The sequence below is a fragment of the Dipodomys merriami genome, unplaced genomic scaffold (genome assembly GCF_024711535.1).
Source record: "Dipodomys merriami isolate MVZ:Mamm:240054 unplaced genomic scaffold, mDipMer1.0.p SCAF_16, whole genome shotgun sequence".
Lineage (NCBI taxonomy): Eukaryota > Metazoa > Chordata > Mammalia > Rodentia > Heteromyidae > Dipodomys > Dipodomys merriami.
In genome coordinates, this window is record NW_027202937.1 from 19,010,925 (window position 1) to 19,035,170 (window position 24,246).

The 24,246-nt window shown below is 36.5% G+C and overlaps 1 protein-coding gene across 7 annotated transcripts in view; it reads right to left on the reverse strand.

Moving 5' to 3' along the window:
* Positions 1–24,246, reverse strand: part of Cdkal1 (CDK5 regulatory subunit associated protein 1 like 1) — a 732,742-nt gene that overhangs the window by 703,818 nt on the left and 4,678 nt on the right. For all 7 annotated transcript variants that reach the window (XR_011372241.1, XR_011372240.1, XM_070024471.1 and 4 more), the window contains 2 exons: positions 20,071–20,245; positions 18,206–18,318 (listed from right to left, as the gene is read on the reverse strand). Coding sequence is in view for 5 of the 7 variants with exons in the window: in XM_070024471.1 (XP_069880572.1) it covers positions 18,206–18,318; positions 20,071–20,240 (283 nt within the window). In the remaining 2 variants the exon portion in view is untranslated. The remainder of the gene's footprint in view (positions 1–18,205; positions 18,319–20,070; positions 20,246–24,246) is intronic.

Sequence of the window (24,246 nt, forward strand, 5' to 3'; positions counted from 1 at the left end):
AACATTAGAATTCAACTTTTGCATTTTGAAGATCAAATGGCCTAAGATTATAAAGTAAGTTGGTCAGACTGGTATACATCTAACTCAACAGATGCTCCTTGAGAGCTTGTTTAGAGGTTCTAGCAGGGGAGTGCAGCTACTCATATACCCTTGACAGATCCTCCTCTATTGGGGATGGTTGTCTTCTTTGACAAAGCATGTAGCTTAGGGATGGACACACAGGGGGCAGTGAGGGAAGAAGGGGACATCCACCTAGCCAGCCAGATGAGCCAAATTGACCCTGGAGATCAATGGGGTGACACATGTCACAGCTAGATTGCCTTCACATGCTGAGTTTTTCTTATTCTTTCTTCTATCTCAAGCACTTAAGTTTCTAGAACTTTAGATGGGTTGCTCCTTCCAAATATATAGGTATGGGCTGGGAAGGTGGCTCAGTGGTAGAGTGCTTGCTTTTCATGCATGAGGCCCTGGGTTAGGTTCCTCAGCACCAGGTAAGCAAAAAGAAAAAAAGCCGGAAGTGGCGCTGTGGCTCAAGTGGTAGAGCACTAGCCTTGAGCTGAAGAGCTGAGGGACAGCGCCCAGGCCCAGAGTTCAGGCCCCACAACCGGACCCAAAGGAAAAAAAAAAAAATCAAATATATAGGTATGAACTAGTCTCTTCCCAATTAGAAGCCCAAGTTTCTGAAAATTCCCATCGCAGTAGGAACCATTTGGAGAGATTTCTAACATCTACCAGCAAGCCAAGAAAAGCAAAGCAAAAGTTGAAAATATTGAAGCCCCACAATTTTTTTTTTGGGGAGGGGTTGGGAGGGGTTGGTCATGGGGCTTGAACCTTGGCCTGTCTGGCAGCTCTTCAGCTCAAGGCTAGAGCTCTACCACTTGAGCCACAGTGCCACTTCTGGTTTTCTGGTGGTTAATTGGAGATAAGAGTTTCCTGGCCTTTCCTGCCTGGGCTGGCTTTGAATCATGATCTTCAGATCTCAGCCTTCTAGTAGCTTGGATTATAGGCGTGAGCCAGCAGCACCCGGTCCCCACCAATATTTTAAAATTTACCATATTGAAGATATCACACTAAATGAAAAGACTATCAGTTGATGCTTTTATTTTTTTAGACCTTAATCAAGGGCACTGAACTTCTTTTTAGTCAGTGCAGGGGCTTGAACTCAGGGTCTTGTACTCTCCATTAGCTTTTGCCCTCACAGCAGGCCCTTTACCATTTGAGCCACAAATCCACTCTTCCAGCTTTTTGCTGGTTATTTGAAGGAGATAAGAGTTTCTTAGATTTGTCTACCCAGATTGGCTCTGAACCTTGAACTCAAATTCCTAAAGAGTTAAAGGTGTGAGGCACCTTAGTACAGTTGGCACTAATTAAATTTTTCTAATCACCCATTGCTTCCTACAAAATCCAGCAACTCCTGTCTAGTTGTTGCAGTGGATTAAATGTATTCTAGAAAGCCTTCAATTTATCTCAACATTTTAAGTCTAGTCAATTCCTTTTTTATGTCATGATACAGTCCTGGGATGGCACCACAACCTAAGGATCATCCAACTCAGCTTCGTCCCAACTCTCAGATACAAGACCACAAGTACAAGCCGGGTGCCAGTGGCTCACGCCTGTAATCCTAGATACTCCGGAGGCTGAGATCTGAGGATCTCGGTTCAAAGCCAGCCTGGGCAGGAGAGACCGTGAGACTCCTATGTCCAATAAACCATTAGAAAACCAGAAGTGGCACTGTAGCTCAAGTGGTAGAGTGCTTGCCTTGAGCTGAAGAGCTGAGGGACAGCGCCCAGGCCCAGAGTTCAAGCCCCACGACCACCAAAAAAAAAAAAAAAAAAAGACCACACGTACTAGAACTCAGGAGTATGATGGTCCAGGGCTGAAAAGTTAAAGCTCATATGAGACTTGGCATTTTTCTCCCTTATCATTTCTCAATCTTCAATTTCCACTATTCTAAATCTCAAAGAAGGTGGTTGTAGATAACCTGGGAGAAAAAAAAATCCATTGATTGTAAAAGACTCTATAAAAGTAAGTTAATACAATCCACCAAATTCTAAATTCAGAGGAAAATAGCAAAGTGGGGTTGTTGTTCCTAGGCTGGAAAATGGCACCATGGAGAATGCCTCAGTGATGTTGGGCCCCCTCAGCCTGCCCACCATCATCAGCATCATGGTGGCCAATGGCTTCCTAGATTCAGATTCAGATACAGTACTTTTCCAAATTCAATAAATGTGGCTAGGATTAGCACAGCGTAACACAAGAATCAAATGTTCTGGTGCCTGGTGGTCAATGCTAGACATGCTAAGACTTATCCGGTAGGTCCATGACCTATGCCAATCAATGCAGTGTAACTCATTTCAAATGTTCCTGACCGAAGTAAAAGAATTTCTCTGGCAGGTAGAAGAAGGAATGATGAGTCAGGAAGAAATGCTAGACACTGGCCAGATGCCCCAAGGAATCACCAGTAAGAACAGGAAAATGAAAAGAACCAATTGAGGAAGCAAACAAAGAACAATGTACCTATTTCATGCAGTCACATTAAACATGAAATCTACACTTACAGTGTCCAGGAATCACAACAGTTGAGAAGTACCAATAAAGCCATTTACTTAGGCCAGGCTCATATTAGGTACTCAAAAACTTAAGACAGAAAGACTTGAACTAGAACAATGTGAAAGTTAATTCAAGAGGTAGAAAAATAATCCACATTTTGTATTTAACAAGAAAAAAAAACCCTGAAAACAATAAAAATGAGAAATCATACCCATTTACCATCAAGTAAGTCTCTTTTACTTCCCATGAGGACATGAATATTGACATAAGTTCTTTCAAAAATCCTAATTGAGGGCTTATGATAGACAAACCCTGTTGGTAGGTACTGTGAATATAAGAAAAAAACCCGTCTCTGTATCCAAGTTCAACCTAATAGAAGACAAATATACATAAATAAGCAGAACCTAAGAAGTGCTAAAAGCAGAAATATAGACAATATCTATTACAGTACTGGGCTATGGAGAGCCTGAGGTTAGGGGTGGGACAGGGTAGAAAGGAATAGTTAGAAATATTCAAGAAGCATCTCATACTTTCATAAAAAGCTTTACCTTGCTTCCTATAAAAGGCAGCAAATCCTTTGTAGTTTCATTCAACTGATAAGCATATTCCATTTCTTAATAAAGTGCTTTACATCTTTCTGAGTAAAAGTTTCTGTGCAAGAACATCACCAGACCTCTCGCTTCCAGAGCAGTCAACTGGGTTATTTACAGACAAGAATGTAAAAGCTGAGGAAAGTTCACCAACCATCAAAGTCATCTTTCGAGTAAGATCCCAAATCTCCAAACTCTTTATCTCACATTTCTTTTATGAAATTGGTAATTTCTGCTTCACTGGCTACCAAAAGAAGCTATATATTAGATATCACAGCTTTATTTCCTGATTAGAAAAAAAGCTATATAAAACACACTTAAAACTAAAGGACACTTAAGACAATTTAAATACATATTTCAATCAAATTAGCCTCCTAAGTTTGATTCAGGTAGTGAAACTTAGAACATATATATATACATTGGTGAATTTTCCTCATTAATACTTTCAAATAGCCAATATTTATAATCATGGCAGTAGCCCTAGAGTCTGTTATATACACAAGGAACCATAAACACCGAGACTTGAGTAATATTTGTGCAGGTATACTCAGTATGCCCATTTAAAATTTACCATTATTGTTTTGGATATTAAATTCATTGCTGTCTTTCAGAGCAAAATTAGACCCAAAAACAAAGAAGATAATAATTTTGAGACAGTTAAAGTACTATTACCATTTTCACAGCAATGGCCAAATACAGGGAGAAAATATCATCTATAAAATGATTTTAAAATTCATAAGAAGTGGTTTCTGTGGACAATATATATATATATATACTAGTTATTCATTTTAAAGTATATAAATTCCTTGTATGGCATTTTCATGTTCACAGGTTTTTAGAAAAACATTTTAGTTCTCCCAGCTATTTGAGAGCTTAGCCTAACTCTATTCCACATAAGGTCTTCAATTCCCCAATTACACCCTGTATTGTGGGTATTTAGATACATAAGGAGTAGGAAACAGAAAACAGGGTATTCTTGAGTGGTTTCCTTCTTTAAAAACTGCCTAAGATGTCTAGTTTTCACTTTTTTCATCCTTTTTCATTGACATTAACCAAACTCAAAAAAATAAAAATCAAAAGATGTTAATAAGCACTTGCTTAATAAAGCCAATGACCCGACTCCCTTTCCTAATTAAAAGCTGACAGTACTTAGTACTTACTATTTGCGATGAATGTTCAGTCATAACAGTCTTATTAAAATTATGTCAATTTCATAATTTCCTCCATTACTAATACATACTTAAAGAAATTGGTTCAGAAATACATTTTTCTTGCTCTTTTCCAGCCTTTGACATAGACTAGCGTATGGTACTATGGATGAACAGGCATATTCCACCAACACAGATGATTGAAATTAAAAAGCTATAACATATTAACATATCTGGGCCACACAGAAGGGTCAGGAGGTAAGATCATCAGCATAAATTAGCACATTATTACAAGGCATCTAAAGGAGCCAGGCAAAAATCTGCAAGATCTTTTTTTTCCACAATGAATGCTATTTGATTAGATTTTACTCACAAGTATTAGAGAAAAAATATTGCTAGTTTAATATCACATCTTACGACAACTACTGAAATACAAATATGAACTTCCAGAGGTTGAGTGAGCATAGGGAGAAAGCACTTCGGGGACACTTGGATGTCTTTGTCCATTTATCTATAGAGCTTCTTATGAAAACCACTGAGTGCATTTTTTTTTTTGCCTTTTCTAATGTCCTTATTAAATATCTGAAACAAGAAGTCATCTAGGAAAATAAACTTTATTTGCCAAACCTATCCAAATTATGTCTCCAAAAAGAAAGGCAATAGCAGATGAATTCCTTTCCTTATATTTTTCATTTTATTCATAGATAGCAGGCCCACAGGCAAATACTGGAAGAGAATCTCTAGAAAATAGTCTATCTACTGAAACTGCTGCTGAATAATCAAATCTTCCTCTAATCATGCAGTTTTAAACCATTCAGCCAAATCACAAAGGCAGTAAGAAAGGTGGACATTTAAATATAAGCACATGTACTCCCCTAAACATAAAACCTCTGACTTGCCAAAGTTGTCTTCATAAAGCACATGCTACATACATGTAATAACTGAGAGTCCCTTTGGAGTTGTGAGGATATTTAATCAAGTAAGATGCAAACTCTTTATTTCCAAGGCGAAATTCCCTTAAAAGTGATTGGGCTTTTTAGGGGGGAAAAGAAAAAAAGACAAACTGAAACATACAAATCACGCTAATCTAAAACTCTCAACATTTAAATAAAGGAAATAGTGCACATACACCTAAAAAATAATCTTGGATTTCCAGCCTGACCATCAAAACAAGAGCCAAACATTTTCCAAACATAGTGGAAGTGTAGTATGCTTTTATACTTCTGTGGAAATCATTCTGTGCTATTTGTGTTGAAAAACTATAGCCATCTTTGATTAGACATAAAAAATGTCCTACTAGTATTATCTTGCTTGGGTCACAAGCTACACTAGATATGAGCTTCTCTAAGAAAGAGTTGTTCAGTAACTGTGTGGGAGGTGGCTACACCATTGCTCAAGTCTAATTCCTATTATCTAATTTTTGCATTTCTCACCTAGAGAAGCTATTCATAGACCCAAGATTCTCCTTTTTATCACACTACTGCCACAGGAAATACATGCAAGTGAAAGGTTTTGCTAAATTTCTAAAGGTACTCTTAATATAAAATGACTTTTCAAAATGAATCAACCTACATGGTGTGACCTAAAAGCCACACAAATCATTTATTTATGGCTGTTATGTTTTAATCATTGGGTTGTTTTTAGAGGCTTAAAAAAATTAATGGTTTCTGCTGTACAAAAGCAACTATGTTTTCCATGAAACATTAGCTGTCACATTAAGATGGGGTTTTATCATTAATTATACTAGATTATACAGGAGTTTATGTCTACAAAATGATTGTTAAAGAATTGAATTTCCTAACCATTTTCAAAATAAAAATGAAATCCAGTCTTAAGAAAACGTACATGAATTAAAGATCCATTTACAAAACAGAAAATTAAATGTAAAAAAATATATAACCTCAATTTAAGACATTTGCAGATAAGACATCCCAACACTTTTTTTTCATCAAAACCAAATGAAGATACTAACCGTGAGTCAACAGTGCCATCTTTTGGTAGATTTAGGAATTGAGCTAGTTGTACAAAAGCCTACTGCCCAGAGCCAGCACTTCAAAACCCCATCAGCGTCTAATTTTGCAAAAATTAAACTTAGCTGCTTATTTTTAAGTTTAAAAATATCTACAAAAACTATTACCTCATGTTTATTTCAACTTCAATTTCATGAGGTTGATGTAGCAGCCATTTATCTTAAAGAAACTGAGATTCAGAAAATTTTAATGAGTGATCTAAAAATCCAAGATAAAAATGGCAGAGCCATTACAAGCTCAAAGTGCCAGTTTTCAAATTCCAATGTTAATTCATTATAATTATGTAATGAGCCAAATCATAAGTATTACGTACAAGTAATACACACATTTCCATATTTTGTAACATTTTGCAAAATAGTTTTATTACTTTTACAATGCTTCTTGTATACATTTGGCAAGGAAAGATGTTTAAACTGTTACATAAATGTGAAAACATTGACTGCATTCACATAGTCCATTTCACAAATGTACATTTCACAAATCAAAAACTTTCATAGAACACAGTATTAGTATCTGTATAGCAATACAGAAAAACACCTTAATTAAAAATTGTAAAGCCATTACTTTGAAGAACAGGAAAGTGCTTATGGCTTGTGTATGATTTATACTTTCCCTAAGCAACAGGATATAAAAGCTACTGTAAATGAGATGTAAATGGCAACTTCAAATACTCTCCCTAAAGATTCTTTATGTTAATCTCATACTAGTTGCTGGTGTACCATTGTCAATGTATTCCACTTTTACATTTTTCACAAAAAAATACTCTCATTACATTATGACATTTTATTTCTTCACAGATCATTTCTGTAAGCTAACAATTCAGCTCATATTGAAAGGAAAAAAATATATTCCCAGTGCATCCTGTGCATCATATTACTGTGATTTTTTTAACTCAAATTACAATCATCAAGCGTTCTTTATTAAGGTTTTAAATCATAATTAAAGTACAATCCCATCTTAAAATACAGTAACTGAAAATGGACAGTAGAAAGAAAACAACTAATAAGAATGTGTTACAATTGTTACTAAAAACACTGGAGCAAAGAAAGAGCCACAGGGGACAATAAGTACTATATCTTCTGTGAACTAAACTTCATGATCAAAAGAAGTAACTATAAAATAACTCACTAAAACACATTATGGTCCATTGATTAGAAGTCTCTTCTTCACAGTATTTTTTGAAGTATAATACAAGACATGGAAACAGGGAAATTTAGCTTAGTACAAGACATGGAAACTGGGAAATTTAGCTATCTCTAAATGATTAGTGAGCAAAACCATCCTAACAATAAATTGAATGATTTTATTTAACCCCCAAAACTTTTTTCATCTTTCAGAAGGCTGGACGCTCACCCTCAAGAGTAAACAAGAGATTTAATTTCCTTCCCTTACTCTGAGTGGATGAAAAATCCATTTTGAAGGCTAGATTTATTTCTCTCTTTTATTCCCTGAGAAATAAAAAGGGAGAAAAAAAAGAATGTGAAAATGTCACTCTGTCCCACCTTATACTATGCCCTTTTACCAATCACTTCAAATAAGCTGACTTTTGGATACAACTAATACACATTGATCTTTCTTCTCTCTACAAAGAAGAGGAACACAACAAAGGAAAACATATACAATCATATTGTACTAGCTTTAACTGGAAGCAATGGCTGCTTCCAATTTAGTATGAATTACATTGGGTTTCTGGTTCAAAACCATCTGTAGTGTCCATGTCAGGATATGCGAGAGCAGCAGTATCCTTTCCAGTCCTGTCAAGACTACCTACGCAGACTAAGCCTGATAACCACCTGCACAGGGGTCCACTGAGTAACGTGAGGAATTCGCTCATGCTTACCCACCTAGATACACACCATTTTTTAACCTTCACAGTAGACTTTTAGTTTTAAAGTTTAAAAGCAAAAACTATTTCCACACATTATATTGAAAAATTGTTCACTAATGCACATAAAAACACTCCAAATCCTACTTTGTGTGATGTTCCAGGTTTAATGATACTAGTACAGCAAACATTCTTTGAGTACTACATATACCAGACAGCTCATCAATTTTCAAAAAGGATCACTGATCCCTCGATTTAATAAGGATACTGAGGAACATTCACTGTCACTGGTCACAAGGGACATGTGGAAGAGATGGCAGTAGCCAGTCTTACAGCTGGTTGATGTCTTCTGTTAATCAATAAGCAACAATGTCTTTGTAGTATTAATGGTAAGCCACACCTGTAATCCTAGCCTACTCAGAAGGCTGAGATCTGAGTATCCAAGTTCAAAGACAGCCCAGGCAGGAAAGTCTGTGAGACTCTTATCTCCAATTAACCACCAAAAAGCCAGAAACCAAGCTCTGAGTGGTAGCGTGCTAGCCTTGAGCACAAAAGCTCAGGACAATGACCAGAATCAGCACCCCCACCCCAAAAAAAGAAATCAATGGTAAAAAGATGGAAAATAAACTAATCATAGAAAAGACAATGTAAAATGGAGAAATTACACTAACAGAGCAGCTGAGTCTGTCTCTAAACCAGAGAATATAAGTAGAATGGCAGCAGTGCCAATAAAACCTTGGTACAGGCAGGAGTATTCTTAAGAGGAGGTACCACCCTCAGAATATGGACTGCATATGCTGATACTGTTCAGCGTTCAGCTCTGTACTTTGGATGCTTTCTTCCTTCCTCCCAACTTCTAAGAAAGACAGGTCACTTTTCAATAAATCTCAATTTCTTACTTAAGAACATCATGTGCCCTTTTTGACTTGAGAGGATCTACATACCTTTTACTTGCTTTGAGACCACCAATTTGTTTTATAGGAGGCAGATTTTCACAAAATTAAGGGTATGGAAACACTCAGCAAAACACAACAATTTAATATAGCTGAATTAGATAATGAGTGGCTTAGAACTTCACATCAACTGAGCTGTGGAATATAAGCATGAGAATTTCTTTTTTTGTTTCTGGAATTTATTTTGATTATGTCTTAACCTTACTTAGTTAAAACTATGTGTAATAAATCTTGAGTAAAGTGAGCTTACTATATAAGGATTTAAGATATAAAATGACATTAAGTGAAAAGTATGTAGTCACAATAATCACAAAAAAGTTCTTAATCACAAAATGATACATACAGAAATCTTAAATTCAAAGAAAAGAGCAAAAGGAAAAATACAGCAAAGCCTGGACATGCAAGTTATTTCTCTTATCCCTCAAACACATTAGAAAAGTGGACTGGTAGAGAATTTCAAAGTGCAGTGTGGTCTGTTTTGTTTCACTATTAAGGCCTCTTTAACCTTAATATGTACTAATAGATTTGAGCATTAATGAGCTATGAAAATTCCCTCCTATATGAAGGTTTGTTTTCAGTGTCAATGAGGTAGTGAAAGTAACATTCATCATCAGACACAAAAATTCCCAGCTTAATATGTTCATATGAAAATTGCAGCTGGGCAATGAAGGGGTTAACAATGACGGAATAGTTTCATATGGGTGTAACAGCCATGAAGGAATGATTTGCAGCACATGAATTGCAACTGATAACTGCATGGGATCATGCTGCCTCTGAAAAGGTCAACTTCTCATATATATATATACATGCATACATACATACATACATACATGTATGCAGAGAGAGCTAAGAATTTTAGAAAAATCAAAGAAATCATAAAAAGTGTTACCTAATTTAATTATCTCTAATAGTTTTATCAGATTTGTAACATGAAATTCACTTTTCATATATAGTAGCATAAATGGACAGCTGTAGTGACTATGTAATGCAATACTGCCACCTGTTGTTCAAGAGCTAAAAATACACATCTTTAACTGTCAACATCTCAGAAGGTCCATTTCCCCAAAAGAATTAGATTTTTTAATGAAGCTTTCATAGGAATCTATCATCTGCTCATTTTTCTTAGGAAAAGCAAGCAAAATTTCAAGCACACGTTATTACTAAATAAATTACCTACAGAGATATTTTATAAAAGTCTGAGTAATTTGAGCTATTAAGCAATTAAGTAACAATCAAGTTTCAAAAAATCAATGGCCATGTTAATTTGCCTCATTAAAATTCTAAAGTAAGTAGAAACTATTTAAAGATGTTCAGTATCTGAAGGCCAGGAATATTTTTTAAGACTAGGTAAACATCATAACTAGTGTAATGGTCCACTGCAGCTCATTCACCAAATTTGCAATTATGTGTGAGCTGAAGTCCTCTTATTGACATGCCAGGAAAAGTGTAAACCAGGAGCTTACGGGAACAGAAAAGTTCAGGCCAGAAAGTGAACAGGATGAAAAATAACCTTCAAGCTGACAAAGACAATAAAAAAAAAAAAAGATGAACTGTTCACATTGTGAAAAGCTGAAGTTTTAATTTTTTGGGGGGGGAGGGGGGTCCGGTCATGGGGCCTGAACTCTGGGCCTGGGCGCTGTCCCTCAGCTCTTCAGCTCAAGGCTAGTGCTCTACCACTTGAGCCACAGCACCACTTCCGGCTTTTTTCTTTTTGCTTATGTGGTGCTGAGGAATCGAACCCAGGGCCTCAGGCATGCAAGGCAAGTGCTCTACCACTGAGCCACCTTCCCAGCCCCTGAAGTTTTAATTTTTTATCCAAGTAATTTAATTATTATGGCATTATTAACTTTTACTGAGCATTCACTTTGGAGAGAATACTAGGCTAAGAAAAATGAAGACTTGGAATAAAAGTATTTGAGAAATCCAAAATGGCCTGGATTTTTCCCTTTAAAAGCTAAAGATCATAATCAATTATACAAGTTTTATTTGTACATTAAGAAAGATATTGCTTAGAATTTAAGGGAAAAACTGATCACAATTTGCAGAGATAATGCACAATATTATACAAAATGAAAACTAGTGCCACTTAATCTATTGGTTCAAATAGAGTTAGTTTGGTGCCACATTAAAAAACAAATGATGAAATTTAAGAACTAGGAAGATAAAATATAAAACTAGTATTTCAGTTCTGTATGACAAAAAAAAATATAGCCCTTGTATAAAAGCACAAATACTAGAACATAAAGATTACAAAAACCATCATACATCCTATTTTACATCAGAGTAATGAAGTCTTAGACATCCTTTTTAATGTACTAAAATGTCTTTTGGGGAATACAACTTAAAACAACAAGATTCCATTTCATTCCAGTAAAAATGGCCATCAAGAATATAATCAACAACAAATGCTGGTGTGGATAAAGGAACTCTTTTACACTGTTGGTGGGAACATAAACTAGTGCAACCACTACGGAAGGCAGTTTGGAGAGTCCAAAAAAAAAAACTAAACACAGAACTACCCTATGATCCAGTGACAACCACTCTTGGGCTTTATCCAAAAGTTTAAAAACAAAACAGTAACACATCTATGTTCCTTGCTGCACTAGAAACAGGCCTGATGCCCTACAACAGTTGAGCAGATCAAAAAAAAAAAAAAGTGAAATATATTTATACCTATTTAAATACAATGGAATTTTACTCATCTGTCAAGAAAACCATTAAGTTATTTACAGGGAAATGGATGGATCAGGAAAAAATCATTTTGAGTGAAGTAAGTCTGGCTCTCAGAGACAAATGGTGAGTGGTTCTCTCGTATGTGGAAGTTAAAGCCAAATTATAAACATCTGAAAACATACAGAGTTATATACTTTATACACAAACTGACTCAAATATAGTATACTCAGGAGAGGATTCCCAATGTGTAAGTGCTCTGAACAGCTAACATACAGTTCAGCAAATTAAGTAACACGAAGCTGAAACATGTTCATTGGAGGTAGGGAAAGGTAAAGGGAAAACAAATAAAAGGATAGGGGTAAGCAAATGTGGTCATTATATTCAATGTATATACATGAATATTGAACATGGTAACTTGAAGGACAGGTGGGGTTGGAAAAGATGGGGGAGAATGATGAACCAGGATTCATGTGTATTAATAAACTGATACACTGAATTAAAACCCCTCTGTACAACGACTTAACAATAATTTTTAAATAAGAAAATATCTTTGGCATGTTACATTCCACAAATACACTACAAAATTTCAACAAAAATTTCAAAATATAAACCTTAAATTTTAAAAACTTGAATAGAGAATCCTAATCATTAATAAAGCATAACAGAATGCCTTACATTATAAAGCACCATTTCCTCTACTTTGTTGGTCCTCTTGGACTCATTTTCAAATAAAAACAACCTCTTTCTAAGACCTTATAATACAGCATTAAAATCTTATGGGTAAACTATTTGAATTTTTAAGAAATAGAAAAAATATTGGTTACCATGTGCCCCTTAAGCTATACAATCTTTACATCAGTCTTTCTCTTAAAGGCATATCCACTCAGCTCCATTTTCAGTGGCACACAGTGTGTTGTACTTCCTCCATAAGGTATGTTCATCCATGAAGCCACAGAGGCAATGGTGACAGTTGTCTAGCCAGTGATGCTAATATACAGCAATTAATTACACATATCAATGGCCTTCAAACTGCAGCCTTTCAAGAGTCTACTATATGAACTGCTTTTCATTTCCTTGCAACTGAGGGAGATACACATGGAGACACACACACACACACACACACACACACACACACACACACACACACACACACACACACACACACACACACACACACACACACACACACACACACACACACACACACACACACACACACACACACACACACACACCACGCTCTAATGTTCTTACAATCACTTTTACTGTAGTCTTCAGTTTTAGGAAATCAAGTCTGTTCTCTGCAATTTCCAATTTAATTCTCTTAAATTGCTGCTCATTATCCACAGCTTCCACCAACACATCTTTGACTCTGTCACCATTCCCAATCCACTTTCCTCAACCACAGGGAAATGTGCCGTGAAAAGACAATCCTCTTAACTCCATTCCTTCTTAGATCACCAAGGGCTTTTTCTGGCCCAGGCTTGCCATTCCAGAACTCCAAGTATAAGACTCCCAAATTTCATTCACCTGCAAGACAAGGTCTGGTCAAGAAGTAGCTGTGTATTTCATACATTGACTGCTTCAACCCCAGCTGCTCATTACTCTCATGGCAATGCCATGTGCCAGGTCTTGGTTTATATTTAGATATCTCCAAGTACTCTCTCTCCCCAAATTCCAATACTGTTAATTGGTCTACTCTTGATGTCTGGGAAGGTGAAAGGTAGGAAAGCTACCAAACATCTTTAAGACTTTTATCTTCCTCCTTGAATGCTGAGTGTTAGAGAGAATTTTTTTTAAAGCACAGCTAATGATCTACTACTAGCCATTGTCATACCCTGGTACTTCACTCTTCTTGGGAAGCACCTTCTAGAAAATAATGCCCATTCCTATTATCCCGCAGCCATCAGATCTTTTGTACCCACAGGCAGTTTTGAATGAAACTGTCAACTCTCCACAAGAAATAATAGTGGGAAAAATGATAGAAAGTATGAATCATTTGGAATATTCTTACTTCGTACAAATAACTTAATATAAGAACATTACCATAATAAACAAGAAGGAATGTTTGAAAGAGTAAATTACCAACAAGTTAAATGATCTTGAGTTCAACAGATCTAGTTCCTGTTTTAATGTGTGAAAGGATTTGTGTCTAGGTAACTCTTTCTCTTTACCTTCTGAACTTTAGAATTATGCTAAGATTCAACTCCACCTATCAGAGCATAGTCACTCCCTAGATTAATCAGTATCAAGGTAATTCCAAATATATATATATTTAACAATCTTATAGGATGTCACCCTTGGCTACAGAAACAATTTCTGCAAAATAACTCTGGCAATTACTATTAAATATACTATTCAACGCGTAACACCTCAATGTAAATACTCATTATTTGTACATACAATGAAATTTAAATAAAAAAGACTAAAATGTCATAATATTTTCTAATCTTTTTGGAAGCTTAGGTTAATAAAGTCCTGTATCTTCAGATACAAATATATAAAATTAGTAATAAATGCAGAAGTATTTTACAAACCACACAACACTACACAAATGTAAAGAATCATGGTACAGAACAAGAGGTCAAGAGTTATATATGGAAACAAGTTACATTCCTGTTCCAAGAACAACTTTTCACTGAATTTCTGATTCAAGAATTTAAAATTCCAGACTTTTCTACTTATTTTTCCATGGGTTATCTATGATTAAGGAGGTAGAAATGGATCAGCTGACACTGCTACTTGTTACCTAGAAATAATTTATTTCCAACTACAGACTCAGCATTAAGACTAAGCTGAACTTGATTTTATGATACATACTGAGGTGGTAAAAACCTCTGTTTCTCTTCCAATAATGAAAAGCTACTACTAGTAAGTGTCAAAGATAAAGACTTTTTAAAAGGAAAAATATTTCAAAATGTAGGTTTACAAAAAATTTTCTAAGAGAACCTATTAAGATAGTAGATTCCCATATTGAGCTACATGTTTGTTGGGGGTGAGGAGAGATAAAGGGAGAACAAACAAAAGGAGAGAGGAAGGATAAGTGAATATGGTCATTATTCAACATGTTACATACTGTGGACAACTATTCTGACAAACTCCGGTCTAAATGTCAACTCAGTATCTACATATTAGTTGAGTGAATTGGTCTGAGTCATGTGTCTATCTAATCTTCTCATAGTCAGCTTGGTCGCTAATCATTTTCACTCAATAGCTGGCTCTCTACCAGCTGAGCTATGCTTCCAACCCCCCTTCTCCTAGTCTTGATGAGAAATTCTCATACCAAGTTATTTTATTTAATCCTTGTAAAAACATACATAAAATGCCTAACACACATTAGGATTTGTAAACAATTTAGTTCCTCTCTCTAAAAATGTGCTCAAAAACCCAGATTTCACTTAGAATCAGCCTGCCCAATAGAAGCCTAACATTTTTCATTTAGTTCTATTTTGAAGAAACTGATCTACTCTACCCTGTTATAATTTATTATATAGGTGTACTCAAGAATATCAATGTGAAGCATCATAGTCATCAATTCTTAAAACTGAGATAAGAAAACAGGCAAATATATCAGTTGTTGTTGTTTTTAAGAACTTTATACATACTTGTAATTTATGTACAACAAACATTATTTCCCTAAGCAAAAGTCCAAAACTAAACAAGTAGCTTTAATATCCTTCAAATTCTGATTGACAGCATAGTCCTTAGAAGTATTCTTTTCTTTTTTTTCCCCCTCAGTCAGGGGCTTAAATTCTAGGCCTGGGCCCTGTCCCTGTACTCTTCAGCTCAAGGCAAGCGCTCTACCTTGAGCCACAGCACCACTTCCAGTTTTTTTTTCTAGTGGTTTATTGGAGATCAGAGTCTCACGGACTTTTCTGCCCAGGCTGGCTTTGAACCATTATCCTCAGATCTCAGCCTCCTGAGTAGCTAGGATTATAGGCATGAGCCACGGGCGCCCTGCCTTAGAAATATTCTTAACAAGCATTTCTACAAATCAATTAAATATATCCCACTGACCCAGCTGCAATAACTTAGAAGTATCAAGTTAAATGGCCAGAACCAAGAACTAGACCACACATTTTAGTCACTCAATTTGTTTCAGAGATACTAATTTGCTTAATTCAAACATAAGACACTATGTCTTAATTTAATATTATAGCAAAGCATTTCTAAAATACAAATTATAAAAAAAATCTTAAAACATAACAAGTCCTATTTCCTCTATATTATTAAAAAAATGAAAAAAATGCTATTGAACATTTTACTAAAACAGCTTGTAAGATTAACCAAGAATAAAGGCTTTGCCTTTGCCAAAAGAATAAAATTCTTATCTTGGAATCAATGGCCAGTTCCTTTTATCTTCACACCTCCTAGCACACTAGTCAGTAATAAGTAGTATATTCAGAAGAGATTAGCTGAATGAAAAAAAACTATATACAAATATAGAAAGGAACAATCAAGAACTTTAAAAGCTCAAGAACTTTTAAATGACTTTTCTGACACTATGAGCACCAAAAAAACCCACTAAATTCTTATCCAGAAATCCTTAATATACCTGACATAAATTATTTTCATGTATTTATAAGCAGAACCTCAGTCAATGGCCTAGGGAGTGACTTTTTCCACTACCAACAATGCACATGCTATAACTCATTCACAGAAAATTTAACACAGCTGTACCTAAATTACAGTGATCTCTCAAGTGATCAAATAAACAAATACCTTGGGAAATCCCACCTTTATTTCATTATTGGGTTAAGAAGAGTTATGACAGTACTTTGTTATTAAAGCTTAACTTTCATATATATACATATATATGTGTACACACACACACACACACACACACACACACACACACACACACACACACACACACACACACACACACACAAGGCTAAACACAAACCACTAATGGACTACAATTTAAACTGAAATGTATTCACTATTTATTATCACTAAGGAAAACTTACTACTTTGTTAAATTATACTAAAAGTACTGATGAATATGTAAGTCTAAAAGCACACTTTGTGTTTTTAACTTAACAGACAAAAGTCTTGAGACTGATTTTGTTGTCTAAAAAGTAAGTTATAAAGCTGGTGAGGTGGCTTGGTGATAGAGTGCTTACCTAACACAGAAAGGCCTGGGTTTAATCCTCAGAAAAGAAAGGAAGGAAGGAAGGGGGGCTGGGAAGTTGGCTCAGTGGTAGAGCGCTTGCCTTGCATGCCTGAGGCCCTGGGTTCAATTCCTCAGCACCACATAAGCAAAAAGAAAAAAGCTGGAAGTGGTGCTGTGGCTCAAGTGGCAGAGCGCTAGCCCTGAGCTGAAGAGCTGAGGGACAGCGCCCAGGCCAGAGTTCAGGCCCCACAACCGGACCCCCCCTCCCAAAAAAGAAGGAAGGAAGGAAAAAGAGAGTAAAGAGAAGGATGTGGGAAAACAGAAAGGAAAGAGGATGGGGAGTGGAAACAGCAGAAGCGGCAGCAATTCAATAATGCAAAATTAACCATATATGATCTTTTAGTTACTAACAGAAACAATGCAAGGGAAAGAATGCACTGTCAGTCCTTGCTAGCCACTAGATGCTATCTTGTAGCCAGCACTTGCCACCTACACAAGAATTATGAGGCACAGAAACACCATCAGTGGTATTTGGGAGTGACATGTTATTACCTATGTGACTTAAGATGAGACATGCTTTTCTTTTTTCACCTGTAAAGATGCCAGTATTTCCTCCTAGTAAAGATGCCAATATTTCCTTACAAAGCAATCAAATTACAATCCCATTTAATGTACACACAAATTATAGAAATAAGTATTAGGGCTGGAAATGTGGTTCAAAGAGGCAGAGAAACTGCCTAGCCCGTTGGAGACCCTGAACTCCAAACTTTACATCAACATTCAAAAGGCAGAAATACAGCCATAAAATTCAATGTAACATTCCACAAAATTAAGAAAACTGAGGGAGCGGGTGGGAGTTAGGAAGAATGGCTGAGAATGATGAAGGGGTGACACTAAGATTGATTCATATGCTACTTGAGTGGCAACCCCTACATGTAACCAAAGATAAAAATAAAAATTATTTAAAAAAATAATAATCTAGGTTGAGCCCCATCTTAGGATCTCTAATTTATCCACATGGCAAAAATCCCTTTTGCCATATAAGGTAACTTTTTTTTTTTTTTTTTTACAGATTCTGGGAATTGGAACATGGTTATTTTTAGAGCATTATTATTTTGTCTATCACAGTAGTGTTTCTGGTGTTAAGTAAAATTGAGTGGAAAAATAATAAAGTTATCTAAGTAATCTTTAGGAATGATCACTGTTTTGCTTTAAAATCATTTATAATGAAGCACTGTTCAACTGCTAAAGCTAGAAGGCCTATCTGTAAAATTTCACTCTGAAAAAAAAATCAATAAAATACATTATAGATCTCATTACCTGTAATTTTATAGCCATAAGCAGCTAGTTGTCCAGCCATATATTCTCCATCTGAATTATTATGTGAACAACCCCATGTTCGTATCCAAATTTTCTGGATGCCTGGAATAATGCTGTTAAGTAATCAATTTTAAAAAGTAAGTTTCACTAAGTGATTTTTAAAATAAAAGACACTAGATTATAGGGCACATTTTACACACACACACACACACACACACACACACACACACACACACACACACACACACACACACACACACACACACACACACACACACACACACACACACCCCTACAATCAACTCACAAGCTATTCATTAACTATACCAATTTAATTTAAAATCTGCTATTGTATCAAAAAATACAAATAGCATGAGAAACAGTTAAGAATCTCTATAAAAGTATCTGTAAGGGGTGACATTGACCAACATAACTGTACTTATAACCTAACTTATGGAACTGAAACCTCTTCATTACAACTACTGATTTTTTTTTTTTAAAGGTAAAAAAAAAAGGGGCTGGGAAGGTGGCTCAGTGGTAGAGCGCTTGCCTCGCATGCCTGAGGCCCTGGGTTCGATTCCTCAGCACCACATAAGCAAAAAAAAAAAAAAAAAGTCGGGGCTGGGAAGGTGGCTCAGTGGTAGAGCGCTTGCCTTGCATGCCTGAGGCCCTGGGTTCAATTCCTCAGCACCACATAAGCAAAAAGAAAAAAGCCGGAAGTGGTGCTGTGGCTCTAGTGGTAGAGCACTAGCCTTGAGCTGAAGAGCTGAGGGACAGTGCCCAGGCCAGAGTTCAGGCCCCACGACTAGACCAAAAAAAAAAAAAAAAAAAGGTAAAAAAGTCTTGTTCTCTTGTTCTCTGAATTGAATTTTAACTTCAACTCCTACTACCAATAATACTACCAATAATTCAACTCCTGGAAAGATGCACAAAAATAATAGGAAAGAAAATGGTTTTAGTATCAAAGAACTAAAGAAAAACTGTATGTCTATATACTGTATCTACTTTAAAATTCACAAATACAAAATAATCAAAATTAAAACTGTCATCCCAAGTTATTGAAGCATGTGTCTATAAACGGAGTTCTAAAAAAATGTATCTTTAGGGAAAAAATGATGTACTCTCAACTTGACTCTCCTAACAATTTGTATGTGAATAGAAATCGCTTTGGGGGAGAATTTAACCAGGATATATTATATTCATGTATGGAAATATCATAGTGAAATACTCTTGTTATAACTTACATAACTAATGTATATGGTATAACAATTATATAAAATAGTTGTATAACTAGTTATATAACTCATACAACTAATGTATGCTAAGAAAAAAATAAGGAAGGAAGGGAGAAAGAGAGGGAAGGGGAAAAAAAGGAAGAGAAAGAGGGAAGGAGGGAGGGAGGGAGGGAGGGAAGGAAGGACGGAAGTGGAGGGAGAGAGGGAGGGAGGGAAAAGAGATGTTAAGAATATGTTTGAGACAAATGTGATAAACTTCAGTCATTAATATAAGCAAGCTGGGTACTGGTGACTCACAACTGTAATACTAGCTACTCAGGAGGTTCAAAGTCAGCCTGGGCAGGAAAGTCAGTGAAACTCTTAGCTCCAATTAACCACTAGAAAACTGGAAGTAGTGCTGTGGCCTAAAATGGTAGAATGCTAGCCTTGAGCAAAAAAAGTTCAGGGATAGTACCCCGGCACTGAGCTCAAACCCCAGGACCAACCAAAACAGAAGCACTGATAAAATTTTTAAATTTGTTTATTTCCTAACAAAAGTTTGATAATTCCAAGCGACAGGATACAAATCACACAGACCAATAGTGCCAGCTTTGGAATGAAACTGAACATAATTTTGAGGAGCAAACTTACCTATCACTTGGTGGACTGTTTTCTTCTTGTAAATACGTTTGCGTATTTCGCTTTCGCACCTTGGGAACAACATGCTTTCTTGAAAAATGCCGGTCTTGTGGTTTTGAGTCTTCCTGTGACACAATATCTTCAATGTCATCGAGGAGTGTATCACAGGATGCAGAAGGCATTTTTTCTATCACATAAAAAGGTATATTAAAGCCATATTAAAAATGACTACGAGCCGGGTACCTGTAATCCTAGGTACTAAGGAGGCTGAGATCTGAGGATCACAGTTCAAAGCCAGCTGGGGCAGGAAACTGTGAGACTCTTATCTCTAATACACTACTCAAAAAAAAAAAAACAAAAAACTGGAAGTAGCACTGTGGCTCAAGTGGTAGAATGCTAGTCTTAAACACAAAGAGGCTCAAGGACAATATCCAGGCCCTGAGTTCAAGCCCCAAGACCAGGGAAAAAAAAAAAAAAACTATGAAAAATTCTCACCAACTTGGATCTCAAGAAGCCTTTAAGAACTAACGTCAAGTCCTTCTGCTAGGCATCACAAGACTCAGAAATCCAAACTGTTCAGCAAATCAAAACCATGAGGAAAGAAGGTAGGATAGAACCTTTTTGAGATTAAAAGAAACTTAAAAAGTCTAACAACTCTTCATCAGTTAGGAAGGATGTTGGTGGTGAGGTGTTGAGGACAGTAATTACCATGACAGTAATTACCAGTGCTTTGACAAAGCCTTCTAACCAAGCAACTGCAATTTCATATTATTGGAGAATTTGTTGTCTCCCTGGGGATTAAGCTCTGTGTGAGTTTGCTGTTGCTGTACCAGGAAAGAAGAGAAAGCAGATTTCTATACAAATTATAATTCCATGAAAGATTTTGAACAGATGAAGAAAGCTAGTATCTGTCAGAGTGCAAAGTGATTTGGGAATATAAAGAACTACTTCAGATTGATTTGCATTGAAATTGTCACGGACAAAAAGAAGTCTGCATGGACCTCTGTTCTTGAATTCTTGATCATCTGTTTTTTAAAAGAGTCAAACAACTTGGTGATTCACATTCCTGACTGATCTTACTCTGTCACAATAGCTGTAACAGGTTGGGAACCAGGAAAAAGAATCAGAATATGAACTGGATTATAAAATGAATGTGAGGCTATTTTAAGTAACTGAAGTATTATCCTTATGTTTGAAATTTTTATTTTTAGCAATGTACATTGAATATTTAGAGGAAATATCATTATGCAAATAATTTATTTTGAAAAACCCCAGGGGAAAAAAATCTGATAAATGGAAAAACACTGACAACTCATAAAACTAGGAAATAGACACTCAGCATTCATTATCCTTTCCCCAATATTCAAAATTTTTATATAATTAAAAAGAAAAATGTGAACACAGCTTCAAGGAAAAGACATACAGAGATATTCTTCCCTATTCCCACCAAGTCCAACCATGACTCCAGACATTATCTCTAAAACAACTGAAAAATGACTTTGGAAGATGAATAAAGGATAGACTGGCTATGGACTCAGAACACAAGGAGCATGACGATGGGTTTTCTTTTGCCTCCTAAACTCCAAACCTGGACTTGAAGATGCCAGAAATATAAAAATGCCAATGAATGTAGACAATAAAAGATCCTGACAAAATTCACTTTTCTTGTCAAAATAGCAAGGAAGCCTGGCAAGATAGAAAACTTTTTTTTTTTTTTTTGGTCTGTTGTGAGGCTTGAACTCTAGGCCTGGGCGCTTTCTATGAGCTCTTCAGCTCAAGGTTAGAGCTCTACCACTTGAGCTACAGTGCCACTTCCGGCCTTTTCTGTTTATGTGGTGCTGAGGAATTGAACCCAGGGCCTCATGTATTAGAGGCAAGCACTTTACCGCTGAGCCACCTTCCCAGCCCCGATAGAAAACTTTTTTTTTTTGGGGGGGGGGGGTCCGGTCGTGGGGCCTGAACTCTGGGCCTGGGCGCTGTCCCTCAGCTCTTCAGCTCAAGGCTAGCGCTCTACCACTTGAGCCACAGCACCACTTCCAGCTTTTTTCTTTTTGCTTATGTGGTATTGAGGAATCGAACCCAGGGCCTCATGCATGCAAGGCAAGCGCTCTACCACTGAGCCACCTTCCCAGCCCCAATAGAAAACTTTTATGTAAACTATCCCCACCCATACACACAAACACACATTCACTGTAATCTAACTGGCAAACCACAAGAGCTAAGAGGGGATCCATGATTCCTACTCTTTAATAAGGCAACTCAGCAAACCCCAAAGGTTAAAAATCACAAAAAGCAAATTCTATGTACTTTCAATCCAATCAATCCACCCGTAAGTTAAGTCCTACAGTGTCAGGAGAGAAAAGAAAAAAAAAAACTGATACACAAACTTGGAAAAATTCCTATCAAAGTCCTAGCAAATGTTTTATAAACATATTTTTAAAAAAAAAAGGTATGTGGCAAGCCTCTGGTGGCACACGCCTGTAATCCTAGCTCCTCAGGAAGCTGAGACCTGAGGATCACAGTTCAAAGCCAGCCCGGGCAGGAAAGTCTGTGAGACTCTTATCACCAATTAACCACCGGAAAACCGAAAGCAGCACTGTGGCTCAAGTGGTAGAGCATTTACCTTGAGCTGAAAAGCACAAGGACAGCACTCAGGTCCAGAGTTCAAGCCCCATGACTGACAAAAAAAAAAGGATGTGGAAAACAATGGATATAGAGTAGGGAACTAGTATACCTAAATTAATTTTGAAAAGAAATTAAAGAGCCAAATTTTAAGACTCATCGGAAAGTTAAAATAATCAAGACTGTGGTATTAAGACAGAAACACAGTAATCAACAAAACAGAAAACCCAGAAATGGATTGACATAACCATGCCCAAACAATTTTTTTTCCAGGCAGTACTGGGGTTTAATTAAACTTAAGGCTTTGCACTTACTAGACAATCACTCTGCCACTTGAACCTGCAAGCTTTTTGCTTTAGTCATTTTTCAAATAGGGTCTCATGTTTATCTTTGAACTATGATCCTCCTAATTACACTTCATAGTTGGGATAAAAGGCATGTGACACAGCACCAAGCTCTTATTAGTTGAGATGGGGTCTTGCTATCACTTCATTGAGTCTGGGCCTGGAATCATGGTCCTCCTGATCACCACTTTCCAAGTAGCTAGGATTGTAGGTAGAAGTCACTGACATAGTCAAACACATCCAACTGATTTTTCAGAAAAGAATAAAAACAATTCAGTGGAGAAAAGATAGCTTTTCATAGTGTTAGAGTAATAAGACAGAACTGCAAGAGACAGAACCATGACCTAGATCTCATTCTTTAGAAAATAAAAAACAATGCCGGGCGCTGGTGGCTCACGCCTGTAATCCTAGCAACTCAGGAGGCTGAGATCTGAGGATCGCGGTTCAAAGCCAGCCCGGGCAGGAGAGACCGTGAGACTCCTATCTCCAATAAACCACCAGAAAACCGGAAGTGGCGCTGTAGCTCAAGTGGTAGAGCGCTCGCCTTGAGCTGAAGAGCTGAGGGACAGCACCCAGGCCCAGAGTTCAAGCCCCACGACCGACAAAAAAAAAAAAAAAGAAAAGAAAAAACAAAATAAAAAAATACAATTCAAAAAAAGGGGGGGAAAGGTGAATAACTTTGTAATATAATGAAACTATGTATAAAGACATAAAGGGTCTCAATTAATGCTGATGATCAATTGGAGTTTGCAAAAATTAGAAAAGAAAAAGCAAACAAGAGTTATTCTGAGAAAAACACAATATATGCAATTCTGAAATTCCATAGTGAAACCCTTCAGTGCAATTTTCACACACACACATTTAAAAAAAAACAGGATACAATTAAGAAAGATGGAGAATGATGGAGGTGTCAGTGATCAGCATGCATTGCACTCATGATCCGACACTGAATTGAAACCCACTGTACAACTACTTAATAATTTTTATTTTTTATTTTTGTGCCAATCTTGGGGTTGAATTTAGGACCTGGGCACTGTCCCTGAGATTTGTCGCACAAGGATAGCACTCTACTACCTGAATAATAGCTCCATTTCGTTTTGGGTGGGGTTTTTGGGTTTTTTTGGGGGGGGGTGGGGTTTTTTTTGTTTGGTTTGGTTTGGTTTGGTTTGTTGAAGATGAGTCTCACAGACTTTCCATCCTGGGCCAGCTTCAAACACTGATT